Source organism: Scardinius erythrophthalmus, assembly GCF_964197995.2.
Source record: "Scardinius erythrophthalmus genome assembly, chromosome: 23".
NCBI classification, from domain to species: domain Eukaryota; kingdom Metazoa; phylum Chordata; class Actinopteri; order Cypriniformes; family Leuciscidae; genus Scardinius; species Scardinius erythrophthalmus.
In genome coordinates, this window is record NC_138243.1 from 18,401,402 (window position 1) to 18,426,466 (window position 25,065).

Genomic DNA, 25,065 nt, shown 5'->3' on the forward strand with positions numbered 1-25,065 from the left:
TAGCTCAGTAAATGTAGTATTTGTGTTCATATTTACTTGAGCTGTCATAGTAACTAATTTAAATCTGTAAATACCATAGTAAACGGGTGCAACCTACAAAAGAATGGTTAGATCATCATCAATGTAATTATATTTTCCATTAGGCATAAATCGAAATATGGGATTTGTCATGAAAAGGTACCTTAAAACACATTTGAGGTGGTAGTTTGCAAATAGCCAATTAGTATGCTTCTCACATACTATAGTTCTGTCTATAGTCACACTAAGTTGATTTTCATTAGAGTAAACTGTGAAAACATCACATGGAGTGTAAACTAAATGTTGGTGTGCTCTAAACTTCAGTTGCTTGACCCTATAGCTCTTCACATGCTGTTCATGACACACTTGCATTTGGAAAGCATGTAGAACTGGTGTGGGAGGTAAGAGAAATCCCAGGGTCTTTGAATATCAGCATACAGTTTATTCTGAACAGAGTAAGATACAGGAACTAGATCTTTCTCTGTGCACAAACACTGCATTTTCAACAAGTACCCAGATCAGGTTGTAAAGTCCATTTACACCACACATTTCTTTGTCACACTCAAAGAAAAGTGATTTTGGTCTAAAAGTGTAAATTTTCACTCAGAAATGGAGAGAGCCAATCAGGGAGGGCAAGGTGACGTTAAATGAATGAACTTCTTAAGGGGGGGCTAGAAGCTTATTATAGGTCTTTGTTATCTTCATCAAAGCCATAAGTCTCTGTCACTACAATCAGATTTGACATCACAGTCCCTCCCCCCAAAAAACACAAGCACAGGAAAAAACATGAAGTTGACTTTTTATTCCTAAAACAGAAGCAGTGCCACCCAAGTCCGGTGCGGCATTCATATATAATTATTTATATATTGCAGTTTTTCGTTTTTGTGTCTAAATGTGTGGTATAAAATACAATATACGACAATGTACCTCTTTATTTTTAAACACAGTGAACTTCATTGCTGTACAAGTCCCGTGCAGCTAAAGTTTAGCTGTAATTGTGTCCACACGCAAAGGCGTGGACAGAAACCCCCTATCTGGTCTCCTCTGTACATCGTGACAATACAAATAATCTGTCTCCCTTACAAAAAATAATACTCTAAAAGCAACCTACCGCAACTTTATTTTATTCATCTTTTTAGTGGGTTTTTGTTGGTTTGTTTTTGTAATTAAGACGATTACATATATTTTTGACCAATTGCTTTAAAGCAGGAAGGCAATACAAACCTTCTAGAACTTTTATATATAAAAGAGGTTAAGAAATCAGACAAATTATACATTTAAAAACTTACAATAAATAAGACAGATGCAGGCATTTCATTTGGATATAATCCCATCCAAAAGAAACAAGGAATTAGAGGTCTTAAAACCAAGAATTCATTCTCTCATTTCATAGAGCATCAAAGTCCCTTTCCATCAGATACTATACAGATTCCTTCTCCATACATGTTGATTATAGAACTGGCCGTGATATCCATGATAACCGAGGATCCGCGCGCAACTGTCGAAGTAGCGTGGAACCAGGGATGTAGAACACCACCAGTAAGCACTTTTGTCTTCTTTCTTTGGCCTCCACATTGCGGAAAACTCATTCAAGGCCTACGTTCGTCCTCTGTCGTATCCTCTCTTTCTCTTCGAGTGAGTGTTATAAACACCAGATGCCTGATTCTCCTCCACAGTGCTGGGTCTCAGGTGTAGTGACTGCCTACCCAGATCATCTCCGTTGTAACTCACGTACATATAAAGTCCAGCACTATAGTTATCCATTGGGTTGTTTTTAGATCCACCTTTTCTTCACTCTTCTTTTTTCGTTCCCTGATAAGGTCCTGTTCTCAGTTCTGCTCTGTAAGTGTTACAACATGGTCATGATGAAGTTGTACATTTGATTGAGCACCACAAAATGGATGGGCAGGCAAGAGCGGCGGTCCTGGGTCGCAGGGTCACAGGTCAGCCAGGAAAGGGCGTTGTACTGCTCCAACACAAATCTGCGAAAGAGAAAAAATTTGGCATATTCAATATAAGCTATAATTAAATTGAATTGTATACACTAGAACCGGGGTTTTCAAAGTGGGGGTCGCATCAATTTGGGAAAAAAAAAGCGAAGTTAAAAAACGTTACAATATTTGTTAATATGAGTATTGTTATGAAATAGCATTATAATAATTTGTTGCATAGCCTATCTAAACATTATACTTTTAATGCTAATCTTTTAGAGATGAACTGATTGATCGGCTGGTGACCGGAATTGGCCAATTTTCACGTGATTTTCATTCTGACATGCCGATTTTATGCAGGTCAAATGCACTCCGGCGCCGCATGATTAACATCGCGCAACATCAGCATCACACGTGCACACGGAACGCACATGTAGGAAACCTTATGAATTACGGCCGTGTCAGACCGCAAGCGCGAGCGGCGTGAATTTTTTTCGCCGTGCATGTTCAATGAGTGCATTCACACCGCGAGCAGGAGCAGCGCGTGAGCAGTAGTGAAGCAGAGGGTTTCGGCGCCGAGTCTATTTTTGCTGCGCTGCTCACGCTCAATTAAAGTGAAAGCACACTTTTGATGGACAAAATAAATATGATTTCACACAAAAAGTTCCTAAAATGCACATAATTTGCATGTATAGTGTGTTTTAACAAGAACTGGAGTAGGCTATGTCAGAAAAGAAAATGAAGACTCAAAAATATTTATAGAAAATGTACCCATTTAAAATTGTTTTTATTAATCTGGGTTGGGTATTAATCAGTTTGGGTAAAAGTGGTGTTTTATAAAAAAATATATATATAGAAAATAAATATTGTGCTGTAAAGTGGTTAGAAAAAATGACATCGGAATGGGCTAAAATCTGTATCGGCAGGTCAAACTCGGCCTAGAAAATTGTAATCGGTGCATCTCTATAATCTTTCTGATTGGCTGGTATCAAACACCATCACATAATCTGATGTTTTAGATGTTAGAAGTTTTATTTATTTATTTCTACATTTGCCGTAGTATTGTCGGTGGGTTCAATAACACATCCTGCAAAAGGGGGGCCTTGGCCAGAACCTAGTGGTATTTGGGGGGCCTTGTCATGGAAAAGTTTGGGAACCTCTGCAATAGAAGATAGCTTTTCAAACACTTAGAGGAGCGTTACCTGAGAACATCAGAGGTCTGGTTGGAGTCCAGCGGGTGAGAGTGTTTGCTGTGCAAAAGTTCATCCGATTGCACTGAAGACACATGGAGGTGTAGAGAGGCCTGGAGTAGAGAAGGAGAGAGGCAAAGAGGAAATTTTCAGCCGACAGCATCTATTAATCCACGCCCACCCAAAACAAGCTACAAAGCTCTCATTGTCAGGGCCTGGTATGAATTAAACTGACAAGCCCATGAACAAGTAAACATGAGACGCCAGAAACATTCATACCACTGTTTACAATTTCCTTAATTAAGGAACAGTTTGCTCCAGACTTTTCAATTGTGTACAAGTCAACAAGTCAGCAACACACTAACAGCTGCTTATCAAATCAAATGCTGAGCTCATTTTGTGAGCTCAATTCCCTCTCTCTATTTACGTATACATATATCAGCCTATTTTTTTTTCTTTGTCTTTCTTATACACACCAACAGCAGTCTGGCCCAATCACTGAGTACTGAATTATTAAAAATCCCTCATTGCAGGATTCTCTATAAATGCTGCATGAGGGGGAAACAGAAGTTCATGTGACCTGGACAAAGAATGACAGGTAGATGGGAGCAGTATCACATGGAGGCGATACTCTAAGTCAACAAGAAAATGACATTCTGGACAAAATATTTTGGGCAAATCACTCTGCATATAGTCTAATGCCAGATAAAAATTATTACTTTGCACTTTTTATGCAGTATTTTTGGGGGGATGAATCAGGATTTGCTAGGGAAATGTGATTTATACAAATATTGCAATACAAATTGTACAAATCTCAACAGAAGCATTTCTGCATTATGAGTAGAGCAGTTACCTTTAAGAAAAGGGGACACTGGTTCTGTGCCTGAGGACATGCGGACCAGAACCAGTCAGGCAGTGGACCTGCTTTAGCTGTGGACACAAAATAGCCCAGAGCTAATGGCTGCTGGAGGATATTGGGAGCTTCTTCGTGAGACTCCATACGGTCTGTACTTTGACCCTGAAAAAAGATGAAAAGACATGAAGATGTCAGTTACTCAGTTAATCACTTAAAACCTTAAAAAGCTGATAAAAGTAATATTTTATTCTATCAACTAATCTTATCCATTGTGTCTTCTATTCAAAGGTCATGTCATTAACCTTTACAAGGTCTTGCAAGAGAATATTCTGATTATTTGTTCCTTATTAGAGGTAAATTAACTTGACTCTCAGTTACCTTGCTCCCATCTCCTCCATGGGGGTACTGGGATCCTGGTGAGTGAACTGGTGACGTGGTGGGTGAGGCAGGGAGGATGCTTATGATGTCAGGATCAACCAGGTCGTTACCTTCCTGCTCCAGGAGGTCAAAGATGCCACCGATTGGATCCGATCCATCTAGAGATGAAGCAAGGATTCAAGGATTTGTATAAACATGACATTAAATCTGGTACAACGGTTTCATATTGCAACATCTCCAAGTGGGACAGAAACACAGGCTACCAAGTAAAATAGAGTGGAGGAAAAAAAAGTACTCACCATTGCCAGGGTTGAAGGCAAGGTCCTCGTGCGGGTAGTTGGAGCTGTTGACTTGAACAAAGGCAGAGGTGGGGAACACCAGGATGTGTGTGCAAGACGTGTCCTGCGGGGTGCTCAGCTGTGACGTCTGCATGTTCAGAGTTGTACTTCGACCAAACACCGAACCTGTTGACACAGAGTCTGGAAAAGAACAGAGACAGAAAAGATTAAAAATGAGAGACTGAAAATGAACTCATGGATGGAAGTACTATTCTTAGAAGTTACTTCCATCAGTGAATCAGGTTTGTCTGAAATTGAAATTCACTTTGAATAAGTTTAATTCAATACGAACAAGACTGTTTTTTCCTTGCATAGGTATCCTAGTATAAAAAAAACCCTGTAGCTCTCAAAGCTATGTGAATGATGGGCAAAATCCATCAAATGCAATACATCTTGATACTATGACAGAATAAAAAGCTTTTGTCAAATAAAGCCATCGATCTTCAGTATCATCACACCAGCACAGGAATCAATAGGAATGTAGAAAAGTGTTTTATGAGATCGAGACACACAGGACAGGAGCGTATATCAGATAGGGACAGCAGACACATGCGTTATGACACATTGAGGCTATCATTCACATCCACAGAAAAGAGACGCATGACTACAGTAATGTGGGCCTATATTTTAAAGCTGAAGTGTGCAATTTTTCATTGTTTAAGTATTTCATTCTATTCCGGTTTAATATGCATTTAAGTGTTCTTGAAACTTGTTTGGAAAGTTTGGAGAAAAGAAAAAAAAACCTTGTTTTTCACAAGTCCCTTTTGTGCCACAAAAGAAGCAAAAACTAACTACCTATGCACACTAATTACTTCTAACGCAACAAACTAGCTATAAAAATGAGGACGACAACATGCGCACCATACGGAGAGAAACAGGAAGTGTGATTCTACCTGGCATGATGACAAATGAGCCCTGGGGTTCCATGGCAACTAGGCAGGCGCTAAGGATGCTGGGAGTGTCAGCTGCTGAGATCCCACACAGCCTACAGTTCTCCTTTAGCCTCCGAGACACTGACTGCAGATTCCTTCTGCTCAGTAAAATACTCCAGTCTTAAAGAGGAAAAGAAAACCATAAATTTACTTCCTTGGGGAAAAAACTTCCATGTTTGCACTGCAGTGTTAACAAACCTTGTGACTTTAAAAATGAATTATAAGACTAATTTGCTTTGGTCCAGGATGCTGATTGAGCAGTTATCTAGAAATGTGCCACCTAAAAGAATTCTCTTGAGAATTTTTTAAATGTTTTATCAATATTAACATATTTATGTAGCAACCTTTTTTTTAAAAGCAGTAACAACTCAAATCCAACTGTATTGTGAATATCGCCAAGGCTAAAGGCCTAAAAGCATTACATTGGCATTACCTCGCAACTCTCCATGACCTATTCGTCCAAGTCGGCCAATCACCACTCTCCATGGTAATGATGTCATCTGAACCAAACCCAGGCACCACTCCCAAAGCTTCTGTAGGCCCAGCTTCCGGGCAGATCCCTTTTTCCTTCTTGCTCTGAGATGACAAAAAACATAAAATTATATAAAACCTCTAAAAACAAAGGCTTTAAATATATTTTAAATGATTAGATATTTTGATTACATTTTTTAAACCTGATTAGAAATTAGTCACATGTGTAAATTTGTTATATTTAAGAGGTACATTATGGAGATTAAAGTAAATGTGTTACAAAGGTGTTAGGTCTTTCATTTGTCATGACTAAGGTAGCAATATTTAGATATGACACCTATATGACAGTTAATGCGCCACCTATATGTACCACTATGCTACTGAACACTTGTAAAGTTGTAGTTCACCTGTTGGGTACATCTATGCTGATGATACAGGTTTCCAGTAGCTCTCCGTACAGGTCCGTGCAGGTGGCCAACAGCCATCTTTGATCATGTGACAGGCAGTAGCCCACAAAAAGGACGTTATACTTCTGAGACGCCTCTCCGAAAGTCTCGCCCAACTCTGTTTGCTTGTCTTTCGTTGGGGCCAGGATGAAAGGTGGCGTGTACAATCGCAGACACTCTGGTCTCTGTGGCAAGAAAGTCAAATGTCAAAATAAAATAGTGATAGAACTTAAGTTGCCCCCTAACCCCCCCCCCCCAAAAAAAAACAGCAAAGAGGAAAAAGTGAGGGTCTAAGGTCGAACCATCAACCTCAGACTAATGGTGGTCATACCCGTGCACACATCAATATAGCTTTTTCCTCTCTTATAAAATCAATAAACCCCACCAAGTAGTCACATCTCTTTTGTGAGTGGGAAAGGAAGTAGGGTGGGAGAAACAGTGCTAGCGAGTGGAGCGAGAAAATTGGATTCTACAAATAGCTCGGTGAAGAAAGGAGAGCAAGTGGAGCTTTCGGATTCCGCTGCCAAAACATGCAAGCCGGATCCCATTAGGGAGGTCTCATGGAGCTGCCCAAGCAGATAATGGAAAGAGAACTGTTGGGTTGTTCGAGTCCCCATTGGTTTTGTTCCAGGACAGGGAGGTCAGTGTAACAGTCTCCACACGTCACCGGGTTCTCATACAGCACTGAGAGCCACTAAAGAGTCTGAATGGGCTGGCGGTGCAGGAGCTCTATGGAGGAGGTTAGAACCACAGGCTCTGGGAGCCTCAAATCAGGGTGTTCATTTTGACACAAGGGACTGGCACTTTAACATGGCAGAGCAACAGCTCAGTCAGTCTAAGGTATTGGCAGAGCTTTAGCAATGTAACTTTAAAAACAGGAACACTTTATATTTTTGAGATTTAAGACATTTTGGTGGCTGTCTGAGCTACTCTGTTCCATACAATGGAAAGGCAAATGCTTCTGAATTTATCAACCGATCAAACTGCTGGACCCTTACTCACATCTGGGTTCCTGAGGGAGGTGTCGAGGGCAAGGCCGGGGCCGAAACCCGTCAGTGACTTCACATTGGTGGAGGTTGGGAGGGGTCTTCTGCACTGGGTGAAGACAGAGAAGGCTAGAGACTTGAGGTGTTGGGCGTAGAGGTGCCTCTCCTCACTCCTTACAGGTTGAAGCAGGTACTGACAGGGGACAATCTAAGAACACAAAGTGCACAGATGTAAAACAGTGATTCGTTTTACTATTGTCTTTATATAAATTCTTCTGGTGTCAAAAAGGAAAGAAAAGGTAGCAATAAAGTCACACTACACCAGTGGTTCTCAACTTTTTTTGATTACAAGGCCTTCCATTGTCCACAACAATATTCAAAGGCCCAACAATTAAGTTAAGAGAATGTTCTTCCCACTCTTTTTAAGCAATGAATTTACATTTAAGCAATGAATTTACATGAAGTTTCCAGTTGTTCTTAAATTAACTGGATAAAGATGAAAGATCATTTTCAGAATATTTTTTATTCAATTTCACAATCTGATAAAATATTTTAGAGCTTGGCATAAATACAAACATGTATATTCATTATAAAATGGCCATGGAGTTTTAAGATTTTACATTACTTTCCAGATCTAGATTCAAATTAGGCTTCCACATATACCCAGGCGTTTCAAAACCATGGGAACCCTTGTTGAGGCAGTGAAATAAAATAAAAATGTATAGATTATTAGCTCATTCTAATGGTTGTTTTCTCTTACTTTAAAAAATGTATAGTCATCTTGAGGCCCCCTTGGAAGTTTCTGAGGCCCCCTAGTTGAGAACCACTGCGCTAGACTTTTTGTTCTGTTGACTTCCATTCGCATATATGCAAAGATCATTGTGAAATGTTAAAGGTGCATTAAGCAACTTTTCATGTTAAAAATACCCGTTTTCTAACACATACATGCTTAAACAATTGCCTGATGGGCTGAATGAGCCCTTCTCTGATCACTGAGATTGTCTCTATAATCCTGTAAAGTAAAATAAATAAGAGGGATTCGGGACGGAATTTTAGACTGGGCGTGACGTCATGCGCGTTCACAGCACGCTCACATAGCTATGTCTGGCAGGTTTGTGTATTCGCCGGCATTCTCCGTAGAAGATGGATTGTAAGAGACCTGCTTGTAGTTCATTTCAAACACCAACGCAAACTCCACGTAAGATAAAAAAAAGAAAACTTTTGTCTAGTGAGCGTGCACATCTCTGGCTGCAGTTTCGCTTGCCGCCAGAGGTGGCATAGTTCTGCAAAAACTCAGAATCTTGCGCTATGCACCTTTAAATTGGCTTTTAAAGGTGCCCTAGAATGTGAAATTGAATTTATCTTGGCATAGTTAAATAACAAGAGTTCAGAACATGGACATGACATACAGTGAGTCTCAAACACCATAGCTTGCAGACGAGCGAACGAAGCATGGCAGTTGCTCAGTGTTTGGATGTAACTACAAATGAACACAAAAATATTTTTTTAGCTCCTTCATCCGAGCCTCTGGAGAACCAGTGGGTTATGTGAATTTCTGATGTGTAATTGTTCAAGTCCAGACAGATAATCTTTCTCTCAAAGTCGTTCAACACTGTTTATGCATCAGTAAATCGCGTTGCAGTGATAAGATCTTCATTCACGCGATCGACAGGCTGTCATCTGCTCAATGCTGGAATAGATCTAAATACTTAAAAAAACTTATCATGATTCGTTAATCCCGATAGCTGTAATAGTAAAAACGTATAATCGCTGTAATAGTAAATGTTTTCCAGATAGCTCTACATGTAATGCCAGATATTTCATATGCAAGCATGTCAGCCAATCACAGCAGTGGGCGTTTACACTGAAGTCTCACAGCAGACACGCCCCTTCAAACAGAGTGTCCAGATCAGGGTATGAAATAAGGCTAGGAAATATGCCTTTTATTTCTAAATTATAACAAATTTTGATCTAATAAACATACTAACATTATAAGGGCACCCCAGGAAACATTATAAAATAATAAAATAATCCATTCTACGGCACCTTTAAAGATGTGTCCACTGTAGAGTATGAGGTAAAGCGGCTGTACCTACCTGTACAAACACAGAGTTGCGTATATGAGCTGGTAGGACCTGCAGCATCTCCAGGTAGCAGCGGAGGAGTCCCATCGTCCACATGCTTGATTGTGACGTCCCTGGCTCCGCCTCCTCATATGAGAAGGGGTCCACAACATAAATCATGATGGCAGGTGGGTACATGATGGCGTGGGACTCTCCGTCTGTGGGAACTCCGACCTTTTCTCTCTCCATAGTGCTGAAAAAAATGGGTAAAAGAAAGGGTCTTAAATGTGCTTTTAAAACAAAACCTGAATATTTTAAGAGTTGCATCACAATTTCAGGGTAAATGTATACCTGATGCCACTATTATGACAAGAAAAAGCAACAAATACATTGCGTACCTCTCTGGTGGTTCAGATGGCCCCTGAGTCTGGCTGTTGACGGCTGAATTGTCTCCAGAGAGGCTCGAGTTCTGGGTGACAGCCTGCTGGCCCAGAGCCCCAGACTGGGAGCTGTTACCTTGGACTCCCATGCTTCCATAGGGAGGGAACGAGCTGGGCTTGGCAGACTGGATGCTGCTGCCCTGAGGGCCTGAGGAGGAGGAGGAGGTGTTATTGGTGTTGCCTGACAGGCCTGAGCCACTGTTGCTGGCAGCGCTGTTGTTGTTGAGGGCGGAGCCTCCGGAGGCCATTGAGGTTTGTAAGTTGGAAGAGGATTGCGAGGAAGATGATTGGGAGGAAGAAGGGATAGGGTTTGGCTGAATGAGGAGGGAGCTGTCCAATAGCTGTGTAGCGAGGTATGGAGCTGAAGAAACAGAAGGGACAAAACAAAGATTAGTGACAAATACTGTTTGATTTATTTTTCTTGACAATAGGAACAACAGAGAGAGAGAGAGAGAGAGAGAGAGAGAGAGAGAGAGAGAGAGAGAGAGAGAGAGAGAGAGAGAGAGAGAGAGAGAGAGAGAGAGAGAGAGAGAGAGAGAGAGAGAGAGAGAGAGAGAGAGAGAGAGAGAGAGAGAGAGAGAGAGAGAGAGAGAGAGAGAGAGAGAGAGAGAGAGAGAGAGAGAGAGAGAGAGAGAGAGAGAGAGAGAGAGAGATGGTCTTACCGAGGTCATGTCTGCAGACTTGGGCAAACAGCTTGAGCTTGGCAAATGCATCACTGCTGCCACCAGCCGCTTTCAGGAACCAATCGTTGACTGGCTGTTCTGAATGCTTCTTGGCAGCAGCTCCACCTACCCTAACGATGCCATCAGCATACACTTTGGAGATTGGTCGATGCTGACCGAGCTTACAAGACTGTTGGGCAGAAACATAAAGAGACCAATAAGAAAGCAGTACAGGGAAGCCAGGAAATGCTGAAAGAGTGCAGTGGACACAGAAACAAACACAAACTATCCATTTTGGTACATCACTTAAAAAATGGTAGCATGTTATTGCATTGTTAGATTGTATTTATCCACAATATTTTTAAAGGTGGTATCAGTGATTTCAGGCCCAAAAATATTTTTATCACATTCATCTAATCTTTCCTAACCAATCACCGACAGGGGGAGGGGAGGTTTTGAGCCAGCTTTTTCTTCAGCTCTGGCTTCGCGTGCAGCCGTGCACGAGCACAAAACCTCACAACACCCTCCCCCTGTCGGTGATTGGTTGGAACACTGTTTGTTTTGGTTTTGAGTGTTTGGCTAAACCATTTGTTTTTGTGTGCAGATCTCAGAGCCTAGGCTGCCTGGAGAGACGCGTTTTTTTGACGGCATGCTTATGGGGCGGGCAGCTAGCGGATCGTTAGGAAAGATTAGATGAATGTGATAAAAATATTTTTGGGCCTGAAATCACTGATACCACCTTTAACATAAGAGTGGGCATGAACATTTTTAACTTGATCATGCAAGGCTTCCAGTGTCAGTCAGTTCCAATTATTTTGGCAGTACAGCAACACTCTGTTATGCTGATTGATGTTGAAATGTGCTATTTAGTATCACATTATTTTAGTTTATTATCGTAATCATGAACACACTGGTTTGTTGCGCAAATACTTTTACAGTTTACTGCACTTTATTTACTTGTAGCGGCTAATGAATTGGAAAGTCTCACATTCACAGGAAATAGCTTACTTCTTAGTTGAAAAATAAGGTGGATAGTGGCAGACAAAAATCTGACTGGAACATTAAAGTAAAGATTGACAAACTCCCTTACCTCATAGACCGCTGTCAACTCTCTGAAGAAGCTCTTTGCTCCGGTGAGGAGAGCATCGCTGTCCGGGCAAAGGACCAGATATCCTACGTCTCTTTGGGAGCCAAAGGGATCAAGCAGTAGCTTCTCCCAGTACGGCAGGCCAAAGGGAGACAGCACCACAAAGTCATACTCATACCCAACCAGGAAGGTAGGAATAGGCAGAGGCTCCGGAGACTCATCCGTGCCTGGAGAGGAGTAAATTAGGAAATAAAGTGAGAGTCAGAGTGACAGGAGAGTAGGGCTGGGCAATATGGCCAAAAAATTATCACAACAAAAATGTTCATATCAGCCGATATTGATAATTATCACGATAAAATGTCCAATCTTTATTTCTTTCAAGTTTAAAGGCAGATTTTTGCTTACTGAGTGAAAGCTGTAGAACCCAGACAATTAATTGTGGTTTTATCATCAGAACATGACAAACACGTCAAACAGGTGAGCATTTCACAAATTAAAGGGTCATATTTGTTTCAGCAGCAGTCAGTTCTCACCACAGTTTTGAAAAATGCTACAAAACTAGGTGTGGTGAGCCGCGGAGTGCAAATGCAAGCTGCAAATTACCATTACGTGCAACACAATATACACATGGTTTATGAGTCATCACCGTACTATTATACAAGTGACACAAAGACAAATTTAAACATGTTAAAATTTAAAATAGAGCAAAAAGGTTAAAAATTAACTAATTTTCTCCTACAATCAAAACTATAGGATGGTAACATTGACTAGCATGTAACATGTTTCTATGGCATTTGTTATGAAAAGCAATAGCCTAAAGACATTTAGTATAATACAAATGCACAAAAACGGCTATAGCTTAATAAAAAATACTGTAATTATCCATTTTAATGTCTAACATTAATAATATAATACAATTTTATAAAAATTTCCCACATTTCTGTCACAATCCCATGGTTTCAGTTATGAAAACAATCCCATGGTTTATTACTACAGTAAATCATGGTGAATGTTGGCAACTTGTGGATTGAAAGCTTTCTAACTGTGTTGTTGTGACTCAATGTTACTCCTGATTTCCGTTAAATGTTGTTTTCAACGCTATTTCACCTGGCTTTAAACTAGTTTAAATCAGAAGGCATTTGATTTGTGGTTTGCATGGGAGAGCTCTGTGCCAAATTCAAACAATTCTCACTGGATCTTACAGTGCTGTTTAGTGGTGGTGTGATTGAAACGGTCAGCAAGTAAATGCATTCGCTCTAAGCTCACACTGTGGTGTGCTTTGAGCTGATCTGATAAATAGTCTGTGGCGCAGTTCAAACGAACAGCTCTATTTCGTTCTGCTTTTGGCACGTTTGTGGTTTAATGTTTCTCTTATGCATCAAAAATGGGATCGCTTATCAGTCAGGAAAATTGGTACAGTGCGATGGTCTGCAACACGCATGCGCAACATTAATTGCATAGTGCATAACCATTACAGGAGAGCGCTATCAAGATTCCCCCTGACATCAGTTTCAAAGTCTATTAACAATCTTGAATACATAATTATCCATAACAATAATGATTTTGAACATTTCCCCTCCAAAAATTGTGTTGGCCTTTTTAGTCTTTTAAGTACCCTTGTTGCTCACCGTAAGACCCTCTTCCAGCCATCTTGTGAAACTGCTGCCATGTGAGAGGCCCCTGGACTCCCCAGGAGCGAACGGTCCTCTTCTTCTGGATGGCATCCTGGAGAACAGGCTGGAGAGAGAGAAGAACTCTCAACACATCCTGAGAGCACAGCCCGCTCACATCCACCGCTGTGTGTAGAGAGAGAGAGAGAGAGAGAGAGAGAGAGAGAGAATTTTAATATAGTTTAATATAGACACTTAAATCTCTCAATATTCAATATTTACTATCATATATAAACATGAGTAGAATATAGTGATATATATATATATATATATATATATATATATATATATATATCAAAACAATATTTTTATGAAAAACACCATATCCAAAAATGAAGTTTTCATTTAGCCAAAAACACAAGTGGAAAAGTTTGCACTCCAAAACTACTTTTGTTCAATATGAAAAATATTTTTGGTTGCCGAAATGTCAATGCATTACTAGAACAACACATAAGTGGTAATATTTGGTCAACACTCTAAAAAGGAAGGACTGGGAACAATTAACTGTAAGACACAATAAGAACAGGAATGTGTATGAAATTAAGTAGGGAAAATTGTGACCAAGTTGTTATGACTATTTTAAAATTTATATATGTGATTGTCTTCCTCTTTTTGTGATTATATCTGTGATAATTAAATGTACCAGCTTAATGAGAGGAATTGGTTTTTAAAAAAAGACGTGAACAAACGTTGAATGTGCTCTAATCTCTTACCGCTGCGTTTGGCCCAATGGTGCAAACACGTGCTCTTCACCAGAGTCTCGTCCACCTTCCCACCGGACATGTTGTCCATGAACTGCCGCCCGTGTTCTAGAGCCAGGTAACAGTCGTTGTGAAAGTCCCTCTCCTCTACACGCACACATGGTGGTACAGTGGTGCCCCCTGGCCCTTGGGAAGACAGTCCCTCGGGGTCCAATGCCAGGATGGGGGAGAAGGGATTAGTGCACTGATCCTGCAGGAGAGAGATAAGCTCATCCGGGACTCGATCCTTGCCTCCACCCCCTGTCTTCTCCAGCGACATGCTCCGTAACGTCTCAAAGCGCTTCTCCGCCTCCTGGCTCACATCTGAACCCCGTCCGATGATATCCAGCTCATCTTCCAGGAAGAGGCCGGAGCCATTACCGTAGCGTCGATTAACAACGGCACTGAAGCCGCAAGTACAGGGATACTGGGCCTCCATGTTGGGGTCACTGATGTAGATACCAACGTCAGCGCCTTTGATGTTCATGTTGCATACGCAGATGCAGCAGCTGTCGAAGTTGCAGTCCTTGAACAGGTTCATGACAGACTCCGACAGGATGAGGTTGACGTATAGACTGTGGGCTTCGGGGATGGAGGGAACCGTCGCAGGTTCCACAGAATTGAGCGGCCTGCAGGTGGAGGGTGTTGAGGCTGGCGAGTACAGGTCCGAGTTCTCATATTTGAGGGAACCTTGTACGCTGGCTGGGCCTCTGGGCGTCCGGGGTGTCCGTGGGGTACGAGGGGTAGGAGCTGAAAAACGAGGAGTGGCAGGGGACGGGAGGATGTTTGTGCCACTGTTGCTGGGCGGGGCGCTGTTTGACAAGAATGGCGTGTGGGTTTGAGTGGGTGTATACGTCTGGATGTACTCTTGCTCCATAGCATTGTTTTCACTAGAGTGAAGAAAGCAGAAAAAAGACAAGAGGGTAATTTGGGCATCACTGAAATCAAGCCCTACAACAAATGAGCGACATTTAAAATGTCTCGTCAATCCTGTTCTCACCAACAAAAAAGATTATTGGATATAACACAGTGGACATATATTATGAGCTGCAGTACTGTACTTGTATCCTAAGAAGACCTTCAGGGGGAGGGAGAAGAAACTATTTTTAGACAGACGGTCCAACAGGCAGCTGTGCAAGAAATGAAAGCACAGCTTGTGCCACATGGACCGTGTTTGTGTGTCTGTGTGTGAGAATGCCGAGTGTGGCTCCCGGTGGCCTTTAAAAACAGGCAGGCGTTTGAAGGTCCCCCATTTGAAGACGTGGCCCTCTCCCCCAGCTGCTGTGGGTTATAAAAGACGCCTAACTAGCTCTTAAAGGGCTTTTGAACTGACTTAAACAAACGTAGACTTTACAACCAGACTTATCACTGTCAACGACCATTCGTAACACTACCCTCCTCTCTCTCGATTTCACTGAATTTCTACTGACATCAAATATGATGTTCAAGAACACAGTGTTCGCTTTGCTCTCTGAGATTAATGTATGAAAAGAACTTTATTGGATTTTTTTTATCTGCTTCGATATTGCGGAAGTATAAAAACACAATGCATTTAAGCAGCGTAACTCAAGCCTAACTTCAGCCTAATAGAATGAAAGAGTGTAGTTGAGTTGAAAACAGGTTCATAACATCAGATGAAAAAGCAATCCAGATGACAGTTGTTTGAGTAAGGACAGTGAAGAAGCTCTGAGATAAGCAGCTTTAAATGTAAGAAAATAAAACTGGCAGCAGATGAATTTGACAGCCAAATTACTAGTGTGTTAACACCTGTTCTTCGCTTTTATTCTCTATTTGCCGTTACTAAGAACAAAAGGTGTGTACTGATTGCACAGAACATGAGTTAGTACTTACAGTTAGGGTTGTAACAGTATGAGATTTTCACGGTATGATAACAGTCTCCAAAAATATCATGGTTTCATGGTATATACGGTATTAAACAATCAATCATTATTATTATCAGCATAATCAGTTAAAATGACCATTAAATGAATGAAAAAGTTTTTTGTTTTTTTTTGTTGAACAAATGCTTTATTATAACAAACTTGAAACCATTTTTTGTTTTGTTTCTTCTAATTTCAATAATCAAAAATCAATCAAGATTGATTGGAAAATCAAGATTTTCCGCATGATCGGCTTAGACCGGTAAACAGCCGGTCAGTCTCATGTCTTCCAAGACGGTCCCGTTTTGTTGCCAGCGGCACAGGGAATAACGTCAGGTGCATGTTCTCTCTATTCTCTGACGGCAGAGTGACACACAGCCGCCTCCTCACACTCACTCGTCTCATCACTTGTCTGTATTGCGCATAACTTTACTAATCCCTGCAGGTTTCGCATTCACACCAAAAGCGAACAGACCACTGATCTATAAAAGTGACGCTCACATGCCGCCTCTCAGTCTCAAGCACTTTGTGAGGCGCAAATACCAAAATGAGTGTCTCTCTGTGCAAAATAAACTGTCAAATACACACAAAATTATGTTAAACACAGTAAGTTTTGGAACCTAAATAGTTGAGAAAGATAACGCAAGCTGTGTAACAGTATATTGGATACGTGCATAAACTCTTAAAGTGACAGCAGTCTAATATTCCTGCTGCTGTCTGTGTTTTCAATGTTAATCAAAGAACAAAAAACAAAGAGAAAACCACTCACTGATCTTGACTGAATAACTTTAGTAATTAGTTGTAAGCATTCATCCGTGTTTAATTTTTGCAATGAAGACTATCCAGTGTTATTTTACATTTGATTCCTTTCATTTCTGTAGCATTTCTTACCTGAATATACTGTATACCCATCTGAAAAACTTAAAGCTGTGTTTATTTCATAACTCTCTTTATTCTACTTTATTTATTTGTGCTATTGTTTGTCTTTTTATTGGTTTGTTTTTTATTAAAAAAATATTTGCATTGAAGAAAAGTAGATTTTTGTTTGTATATGCTATCAATTATAGTTCTTTGAAAGAAAATCGAAATTGGCAGGTCACACTAACAAAAAAAATCCGAAATCGGAATCGGCCAAGAAAATTGCAGTCGGTGCATCTTTAACAAATATATTATCAAAAGAGATGGTAATCAACTGAATGCATAAAACTAACAATTTAATTATTATTTTAATGTAATCAAATAATAAATTAACCCAGTGACTTGATCCCATAACCAACATTCTTTAAAATATCCTCTTTTGTGTTCAACAGAAGAAAGAAACTCATACAGGTTTGGAGCAACATGAGGGTGAATAAATGATGACAAAATGTTCCTTTTTAGGTGAACTATCCCTTTAAATAATGTTTTTTATTTTTTTTATTGTTGTTATTATTGTTATAATGAGAAGTACATTCTATTGTACTATAGAAAGGTCAATTTCTTCAGGTTAAACCGAAAATTTATTTTGACAGGTTGTAGTGAAGACCTTCGAGTTTCAATGTACTTGTTTTTCTCAAATAAAATTATGAAATGCACATTAAGCGTTCTCTTAAGAGCAGCTCTGGATATGTTCATGTGTTCAAGTCTTCATATTGTGAGACGGCAGGCGCTGAAAACATGAGCGTCACGTAGTTACATGAAACGGCACAGCTCATTCCTACACACAGACGAAATATGAACCAGACATTTCTTTGTGAGACCTTCTTAGTGCATACACAAGTCTGTGTAAAAATATATATAATGGCTGAGGTTGTTGGCTCTGTTGTGTTGTTCATTCAGTAGGTTCAATGAATTTGTGCGTCACCCCAGATGTGAAACTCACCCATCCTTGCTGAAAAGGGACATAGCAGGTACAGAGTTGAGTAGCTCCAGTTTTCCCACAGTCCAGCTGGGCCTGTAAACACACTCATCAGGCAGTTTGATAGGGGGCAGGCACTGACTAGGCAAAGACTTCAGGGGGGCAAACATGGAGCAGCCTACAAACGGTTGACAAAACTCAGGCTTGTACACAAATGAGAAGTCCTGAAGAGAGAGAGAAAGAAACAAAATGTTAAATTCGCTGTTGTATAAGTCCATATTCTTCAGCAAAACAATAGAAATGACTCTCACAAGAGGAACTCAAATGAGTAAATGCTCTCAGGATGCTCATAATTAACTGGTTAACCGACAGTAAGAATTTTGACTGATTAATGAGTCATCAAGTCACCTTTAATTATATGGCGCTTTATACAATACAGACTGTTCAGGTAAGAGTAAGACATAATTCTAAACTGTAAAGAGTTTACTTTTATTTGTGTACACTCACAATAAAAACAAATCAAAATAAAGAAAAGAAACAGGCCATTTCGGTTTCCTTTCCGTGAACTTGTTTTGGGGGGCGCGCCGAATCTCAGCATATACTACTTGTCGCAGTATTGTCTTTAATTTTGTTAATCTGTTAATTATTGAAGTGAAATATATTTTGCATATAGGTCTATATATTCCTTTTATACATATGATTTTATTATGTTTTTCTCCATTCACAGAAGCACTGCAGGTGTGTGTGATATGATGAATCCTCATGTTCTGTTGTTTATGCTGCTATTTACACGTAAAACTAAACACCTGGGAATTTTTTTTTTGTTACTTTTAATGGGTCACAGACACTTATTCATTCCAATTTAATGTAATTCTAATTTAACATAATCTTGTCTGTTAATGGTTAACAAACTTCGGTTGTCAATAAGGAAAAAAAAACTAAATGAACCCCTAAAATGCACACAAGCTTATATCTTAGAACAGCTGTGTCCCTGCAAAAACAAAAATCCTAATATTAAGCATGAAGTGCATTCTGATTAGCTGTGATTGTGTCATTCTGCACAACATTTTGCTGTCAGGACAGAAAAATGACTTGACGCTGAAAACTTGTTGTACTGCACACAGCATCTCACCTTGATTTCAGAAGGTTTGGGGCTGCAGAAACTCTCTTCCACCTCGATTTTAAACTGGCCACCCAGAACAGTAGAGCCGTCCAGATTGTTGAGGCCAGAGCCAGGCTCCATACAGCCATCTTTACTGCCCATGTTCATGGGGGAGTAACCCATGATGTGCTGCTCTAGAGACGGTGGCGTTGGGAACATCTGATGTAGATCAGCCGTGCCTGAGGGAGGGATGGGCAGAGAGAAAGATGACATGTAAGTGAAAGGATAGTAAAGGATAGTACATAGTGTAGAGGCAGTACATCCATGGCAAGTATGTCGTTTCAAGTCATCTCATGGGCTTATTTCCTACTTATTCTTGTGGAAAACAAAAATAATTATTGTCAAAATCTATACAAAAACTTTTCCAATTGCAATAGAAAATGAATATGCTGCTCCGTCTCAAAGAAATATATGCATGATGTCCCTGCTTGTCTGCGTGCAATGTAAAAGTTGTCACAGTGGCCAGCAGGGAGCAGTATACAGAGTTCAATGATGAAGTAAATCTTGTATATTTATAGAGACAGAGACTGTGCTCACTTATACAGGAGACAGGGTCCAGTGTGGCTGGCTTCGACTCCTTGCTGCCAAACTTCTCATCTGCTCCATTTACAGCTCTCCGTGCTCCAGGCTATGGAGAAATGCACGAATTAGCCAAAAATCAAAACTATGATTTCATTCAAATTACAGCAATTTCTCTAAAGAAAATATATTTCCATTACAACATACCCTTATTTTCCAATAGCAAAGCAATGGCAATTTTAACAGTAATTATTTTGAGTACAGATGATATATTTCTACTTCTAATAATGTATGGCGATGAACTCTGAGTCCTCGTGTCAGATTGAGAGAAAAATTCAGTGACACCAAGCCATTCAGGGGAGACAGAAATACGGCTTGATACTGACTGTTTGTTCATCCTCATCTGAGTTGAAGAGGTTGTCCAGGTCTTTGATGGAGACTGCCAGGTCTGAATCATGTATGAGGCTGGTGGAAGCGGCCCGGTTATTGGCCGCAGCCCGCTGAGCATCTGAGCAAGAGAGAAAGAGAAAGAGCTTAACATGGTCCTGTTCTCCAGCTTTATCTAGCGTAACCACAGCCTGGGCTTGAGACCACATCAGGACAAGCCCTTTCCCTCACCAAGCGAACACATTTAACCTTTATGGGCAACAATACACTAAACCGGCCCAGGCTGTCAACAGGGAAACTATTTCAAATAAAATAAATGGACTCAGGGTTTGAGAGGGTTCATGAGAGAGTCACTGGAGTGTAACAGGACAATCCTTACCATCTGATAGAGCAGCACTGCCATCTTCTCCCTGCAAGAGAGCAAAATAAAATGGGTTTAAAAATGTAATATATAAGCCACAGATATACAAAGGTTATGTTAGATTATATATGCAGGGTCCAAAATGTACTTTCTGGCACATATCAATGGCAAGTAAGTTGAGAAAAACCAAAACATATACACTTTAAAAAGTGGCAACCTGCAATTGTTACCTTAAAGAGCTATTTCTACTCTATTTAACCCATAAAAATAGTTTTATGTATTATTTAAGTTGATTAGGTGATGTTAAGTAATATTTTTGACTTGAGTAAAACCAGTTAAATGTAGTAGTTACCATCTTTTACCATTTTTTCAGTGAAGTCGTCAATATTTAAGAATCGAGCACTCAATGATTAACTTCCATAAAACACAATAAAACAGTCCAGAGTGCATCAGTTCATGATCACGTTAAAGGTGCTCTAAGCGATGCTGGGTGACATCACTTCTTGTTGACATTCGAAGTATTGCCAAACAAAACGGAGGCTCCCTCCTCCTCATGAGGGGTTGCTGAGACATTACATGTCACATAGATGTCAAGTGTCTTTACGGGATTTTTACGGGTTGTGTGTGAACTCTGATTCCGGAAAATCACTGTGTGAATGAACCAAAATCAAACAAACCCGGAGCCTGTTTGTGGAGCCTGGGCTGTCTAGAGACTAGGGCTGCACGATATTGGAAAAAAAAATTACATTTAGATATTTTTTTCCGAACGATATATATTGCGATATTGCGAGCCATCCAGGCTGAAGTCAATAATTACCATTCCATGATATTAATAATTTCACTAATAAGAAAGGCTTTGTGCTTTCTGTTTGAGGTCTCTGTGAAAGTTTTAAAGCAGTCTTTTAGTGCCGCTTTCATAACGGTCGCATCCGTAATGAAGAACGGTCACGTAACATTATTTTTTCCTCATAAATGCGAACACGAAAAATAAAAGACTTTTTTTAAAAAGACAACCATCCAAAACTTTATAACACTCCAGCAAAGTACCTCTTTTTGGTCAACATCCTCCTTTTTGTAGACGAAATAGTCCAAAATAGCTGATTTTGACCTTTTTTTTTTTTTTTTCGGCGGATCCTCTTCTTCGCCCATTTTTAGCTATAGGATTGCTAGTGAATGTTGGCTGTCACGCTGAGCGCGGTGAGCTGCGGCACAGCGAACCAATCACTGTGCAGGCACGCGGAATGTGTATGTCACCCCAGCAAAAAGCCATACTCGTGTTTACTGTGTGCTACCGTTCTCTTAATACACTATGGGTGACTACCCTTCACATCGCATGTTCCAGCAATGTGACTATCGCTCATTCGCACATCGCGATGTCGATGTTAAAACAGAACATCGTTCAGCCCTACTAGAGACCACATTTTTTTACAGTGTGTTCAGGGGACAGGCAGCCAGCGTATAGTGAGATGTTTGCTGTATGTGACAAAAAATGTTTCAGCCTAAAAAAACGTGTGACATCGCTTAGAGCACCTTTAATTAATCACAGAGAAGAAAGTGGCCAATCAGAAAAGGTTTTGGTAAAAGAAGAGTAAAAGAGTGACAGCTAAGGAGGGAAACAGGAGACAACCAAAGAGAGGGAGAGAGGAAGCATATTTATACTTTGTCACCAAATTAACCAAATCTTCCACGCACAGCATAATAAATAACATTGTAATATAAGATAACAGAGCAGCCTAATGGGACAGCAGCTTTCCCCTCAGCACCTCAGAAACCCACCCCAGACCCTTAACCTGCCCCTCACGCAACCTGCACCTCCCAGAGCCACCATTACAATGCAAGCCGCACACTATGCGGAGATTCATTACGCCATGCATAATTTCATTACGCTGCAGGCCGTCTCTCCGCATAAAGAGTGTAATCTGTTCCTCCGTACACACACTTCACATCCTAATGATCAACTCCGTAATAAACGCCTGTACATGCAAATCACTCCGCCCCGTAATCGATAGCAGAACCCTGGGGTGGAGTACAGGAGTTAAGAAGCCAATTTTCTATGTAGACTGTATTTTAAAACGCCACTGTGTGTATGTTTATATGTAACATATATACACATGTGCGCTATAAGCAATGAGGCTGTTGTACCATATGGCCCAAATTACTTAAACCTCTCCTGTGACTGCAAAAAGAGGCTATAAGGTACCAAGACAAACAAATGACATGTAATTCTGAGAGTAGGTACCAAAAAAGCTCTTACAAAATGATGGAGTAATAGAACACAGAAGGACAAAGCTGATTTTTGTTCAGCCTCCGCAGCTGCCACAAAAAGACGCTAAAAGTATGTGTGAAAATCCAACAGGAATGGGAGAGACTGTCTTCGCCCCCTCTATTCATGCGCTCTCCTCCACGTTTGAGGGTGTCAGATTCAAGATCTCAGATGGGAATCTCCCATAAGCTGAAGATAGCAGACATGATGCCAGCACATTACATGCTACACTGCCAATGGAGAATCTGCAGCTTATAAAATTCATTTTCACAGGGAAAAAGAGTCCATGTGAAACAGGATTCACAGCCCATTGTACTTCCGTAACATTGCACATTTCTAAGTGAAACTGAAACTAGCTTGTATAAAGAGAAAAGCACCTTTACTTTTACAATACCGTACAAATGTTTGGCAAATAAATGCAGTTAATTAAAGAATAAGAGATGTCTTTCAAAAACATTAAAATTAAACTTACCAACTCTTAACTTAAAATGTTAGTGCATCCTTAAAACTAGTGCATTGTAGGATTATATCTCTAGAAAAAAAGTGTCGCTCACCTTGTGTTTCTTCCCCGGTTCTCTATCTCCCCCTGCTTTGTCTTTCTTATCCGAGAAGGTGAACTTAACATCTCCGTCGACAAAAGCGTAGGGGTCGACCTCAGGCTCATGGTCGTTGCCTGTAATGGCTGCAGCCAGGTGCTGGTTCTGTCGCTGCAGGTACGTTTGGAGACGTTCATCTGAGACCTTGAGCGGCCTTTTGGAGGCAACCATTGACCTGGTCAAGGCAAAAAGAAAAATAGGTCAAACCATGACTAAAACAATATAACACTGCATGGTATACCAATATACTGGCAGCAGGTAAATATATCATCCAGATCAAGTGGGCAATAATTATTTTTCAAAGAAATTAATGCTCATTTCATAATACCCAAGGAACACATATGCTCCTAATTTGAAAAATTAAGAACTTTATGGGACACAATGAAATTGTATTAAATACATTTTCTTAATTAAGGGATACGAGGACATTTGTACAAGCAAAATTATTAGTTATTTGAAACTACACTTTTTAAATATTTCTGCTTCAAACTGCATTTAATAATTATTTATATTCTAAACATTGAACAGGGCTCGAAATTAACTTTTTTACTTGGTAGAACTGGTGCTCCCAATGTAAAAATTTTTTTAGAAGTACCAGCAAAAATTTAGGAGCACCCACCAAAAAATAAGCACCACAACTAAAATTAATATATATTAAAGGATTTATTTGATTTAAAAACAGCACGTTTTGTAGAGAAACCAAAACAAAAGTGATGCCCCGATCATGATTTTTAATTGCAGATTCCAATTTTTTTTACAAGTAAATTTGCTAATTCCGATACCGGTTGAAGAGTCCCCCCACCCCCCACTTATTTGTTGTTTATTTGCTCTATAACAGGCCAAACTGGCCTTAAAAAACAAACATCTGTAGCCATTTGAAATGATAGGAAACCATAGCATTTTAATCACAATCCAAACAAAGATGCTACACACATGTAGAATGAGCAGTTGTTTTTTATTTAAATTAGTTTGCATAATTTCCAAGACTAAGAGCAAATACAGAATGGTCTGACTTTTGCTTTGTGAAATTGTGCTACATAAGACACACCTGCACAAAACAAAACCTGAGTGATTGAATTAATAAAAATGTAAATTCACTTTCTGACAGCAGGTGGCGCCTACGAAAAATAAGCGTTTCTTTGGGTACCGCTGTTAACAAAGCAGCAGCGCTTATAAACACTACTTTATACGGAGGTAAGAGGAAAAGAAAATGCCGTCGAAACTATTCTGAAGTCAGTCAGTTCATTATGAAGTCATACATTCATTAAAACCCCCACCCACATTCAATATTTATATTTTTCGTCCTATATTTCGCATCGCGAACAGTAATCCTGCTGTGCCTGGTATTTTCTCTACTCCACGTCTGCGCTCTCCTCTTTGCGTCCGTCTTTAACGTGTCCTGTTTCTGGCCTGTGTTAACGTCCTTTTAACAGACTTCGTAATGTTTTCACACAAATGACATTCTGGGAAATTATTGCAATGCAGTTTGTGTGCAAGTCCGGAATAGAGTTCAGCCAAAATTAAACTAAAAACCAGCCGGTTGCCGATCGTGTGTTTAGAGCACAAACTGGTCGTTTCTGATTTATGGCCGGTGTGGTGAAGAGATGAGTTCCACCAGAGAAATGAGTCACGCCTTAAGTGGGATAACACCCATCAAGTAATACATTTATTTGTATAGCGCTTTTCACAGTACACACAACTTTACAGAAAGACAAACAGCTATTGTTTAGTAAATGAATTGCATATGTAAGCTAACTAAAAAACACTAAGAACGAGAAATGTTTAATTTCACAATTAATAGGTTTGGTTACATACTAGTATTTGAAAAATATAAGTTAAAAGACATTAATGG

At 40.0% G+C, this 25,065-nt stretch overlaps 1 protein-coding gene across 2 annotated transcripts in view; it reads right to left on the reverse strand.

Annotated features, from left to right (window-relative positions):
* Window positions 1-800: 800 nt before the first annotated feature.
* Window positions 801-25,065, reverse strand: part of med13a (mediator complex subunit 13a) — an 88,070-nt gene continuing 63,805 nt past the window's right edge. For both annotated transcript variants that reach the window (XM_081354830.1, XM_081354831.1), the window contains 21 exons: window positions 23,172-23,388; window positions 20,373-20,403; window positions 19,993-20,114; window positions 19,625-19,715; window positions 19,058-19,266; window positions 17,950-18,149; window positions 14,182-15,098; window positions 13,427-13,594; window positions 11,802-12,025; window positions 10,712-10,901; window positions 10,008-10,410; window positions 9,643-9,862; window positions 7,563-7,754; window positions 6,522-6,745; window positions 6,077-6,219; window positions 5,605-5,763; window positions 4,673-4,852; window positions 4,374-4,531; window positions 3,993-4,157; window positions 3,152-3,252; window positions 801-2,000 (listed from right to left, as the gene is read on the reverse strand). In XM_081354830.1, coding sequence (XP_081210956.1) covers window positions 1,868-2,000; window positions 3,152-3,252; window positions 3,993-4,157; window positions 4,374-4,531; window positions 4,673-4,852; window positions 5,605-5,763; window positions 6,077-6,219; window positions 6,522-6,745; window positions 7,563-7,754; window positions 9,643-9,862; window positions 10,008-10,410; window positions 10,712-10,901; window positions 11,802-12,025; window positions 13,427-13,594; window positions 14,182-15,098; window positions 17,950-18,149; window positions 19,058-19,266; window positions 19,625-19,715; window positions 19,993-20,114; window positions 20,373-20,403; window positions 23,172-23,388 — 4,447 coding nt within the window. In that variant the 3' untranslated portion in view covers window positions 801-1,867. The remainder of the gene's footprint in view (window positions 2,001-3,151; window positions 3,253-3,992; window positions 4,158-4,373; window positions 4,532-4,672; window positions 4,853-5,604; window positions 5,764-6,076; window positions 6,220-6,521; window positions 6,746-7,562; window positions 7,755-9,642; window positions 9,863-10,007; window positions 10,411-10,711; window positions 10,902-11,801; window positions 12,026-13,426; window positions 13,595-14,181; window positions 15,099-17,949; window positions 18,150-19,057; window positions 19,267-19,624; window positions 19,716-19,992; window positions 20,115-20,372; window positions 20,404-23,171; window positions 23,389-25,065) is intronic.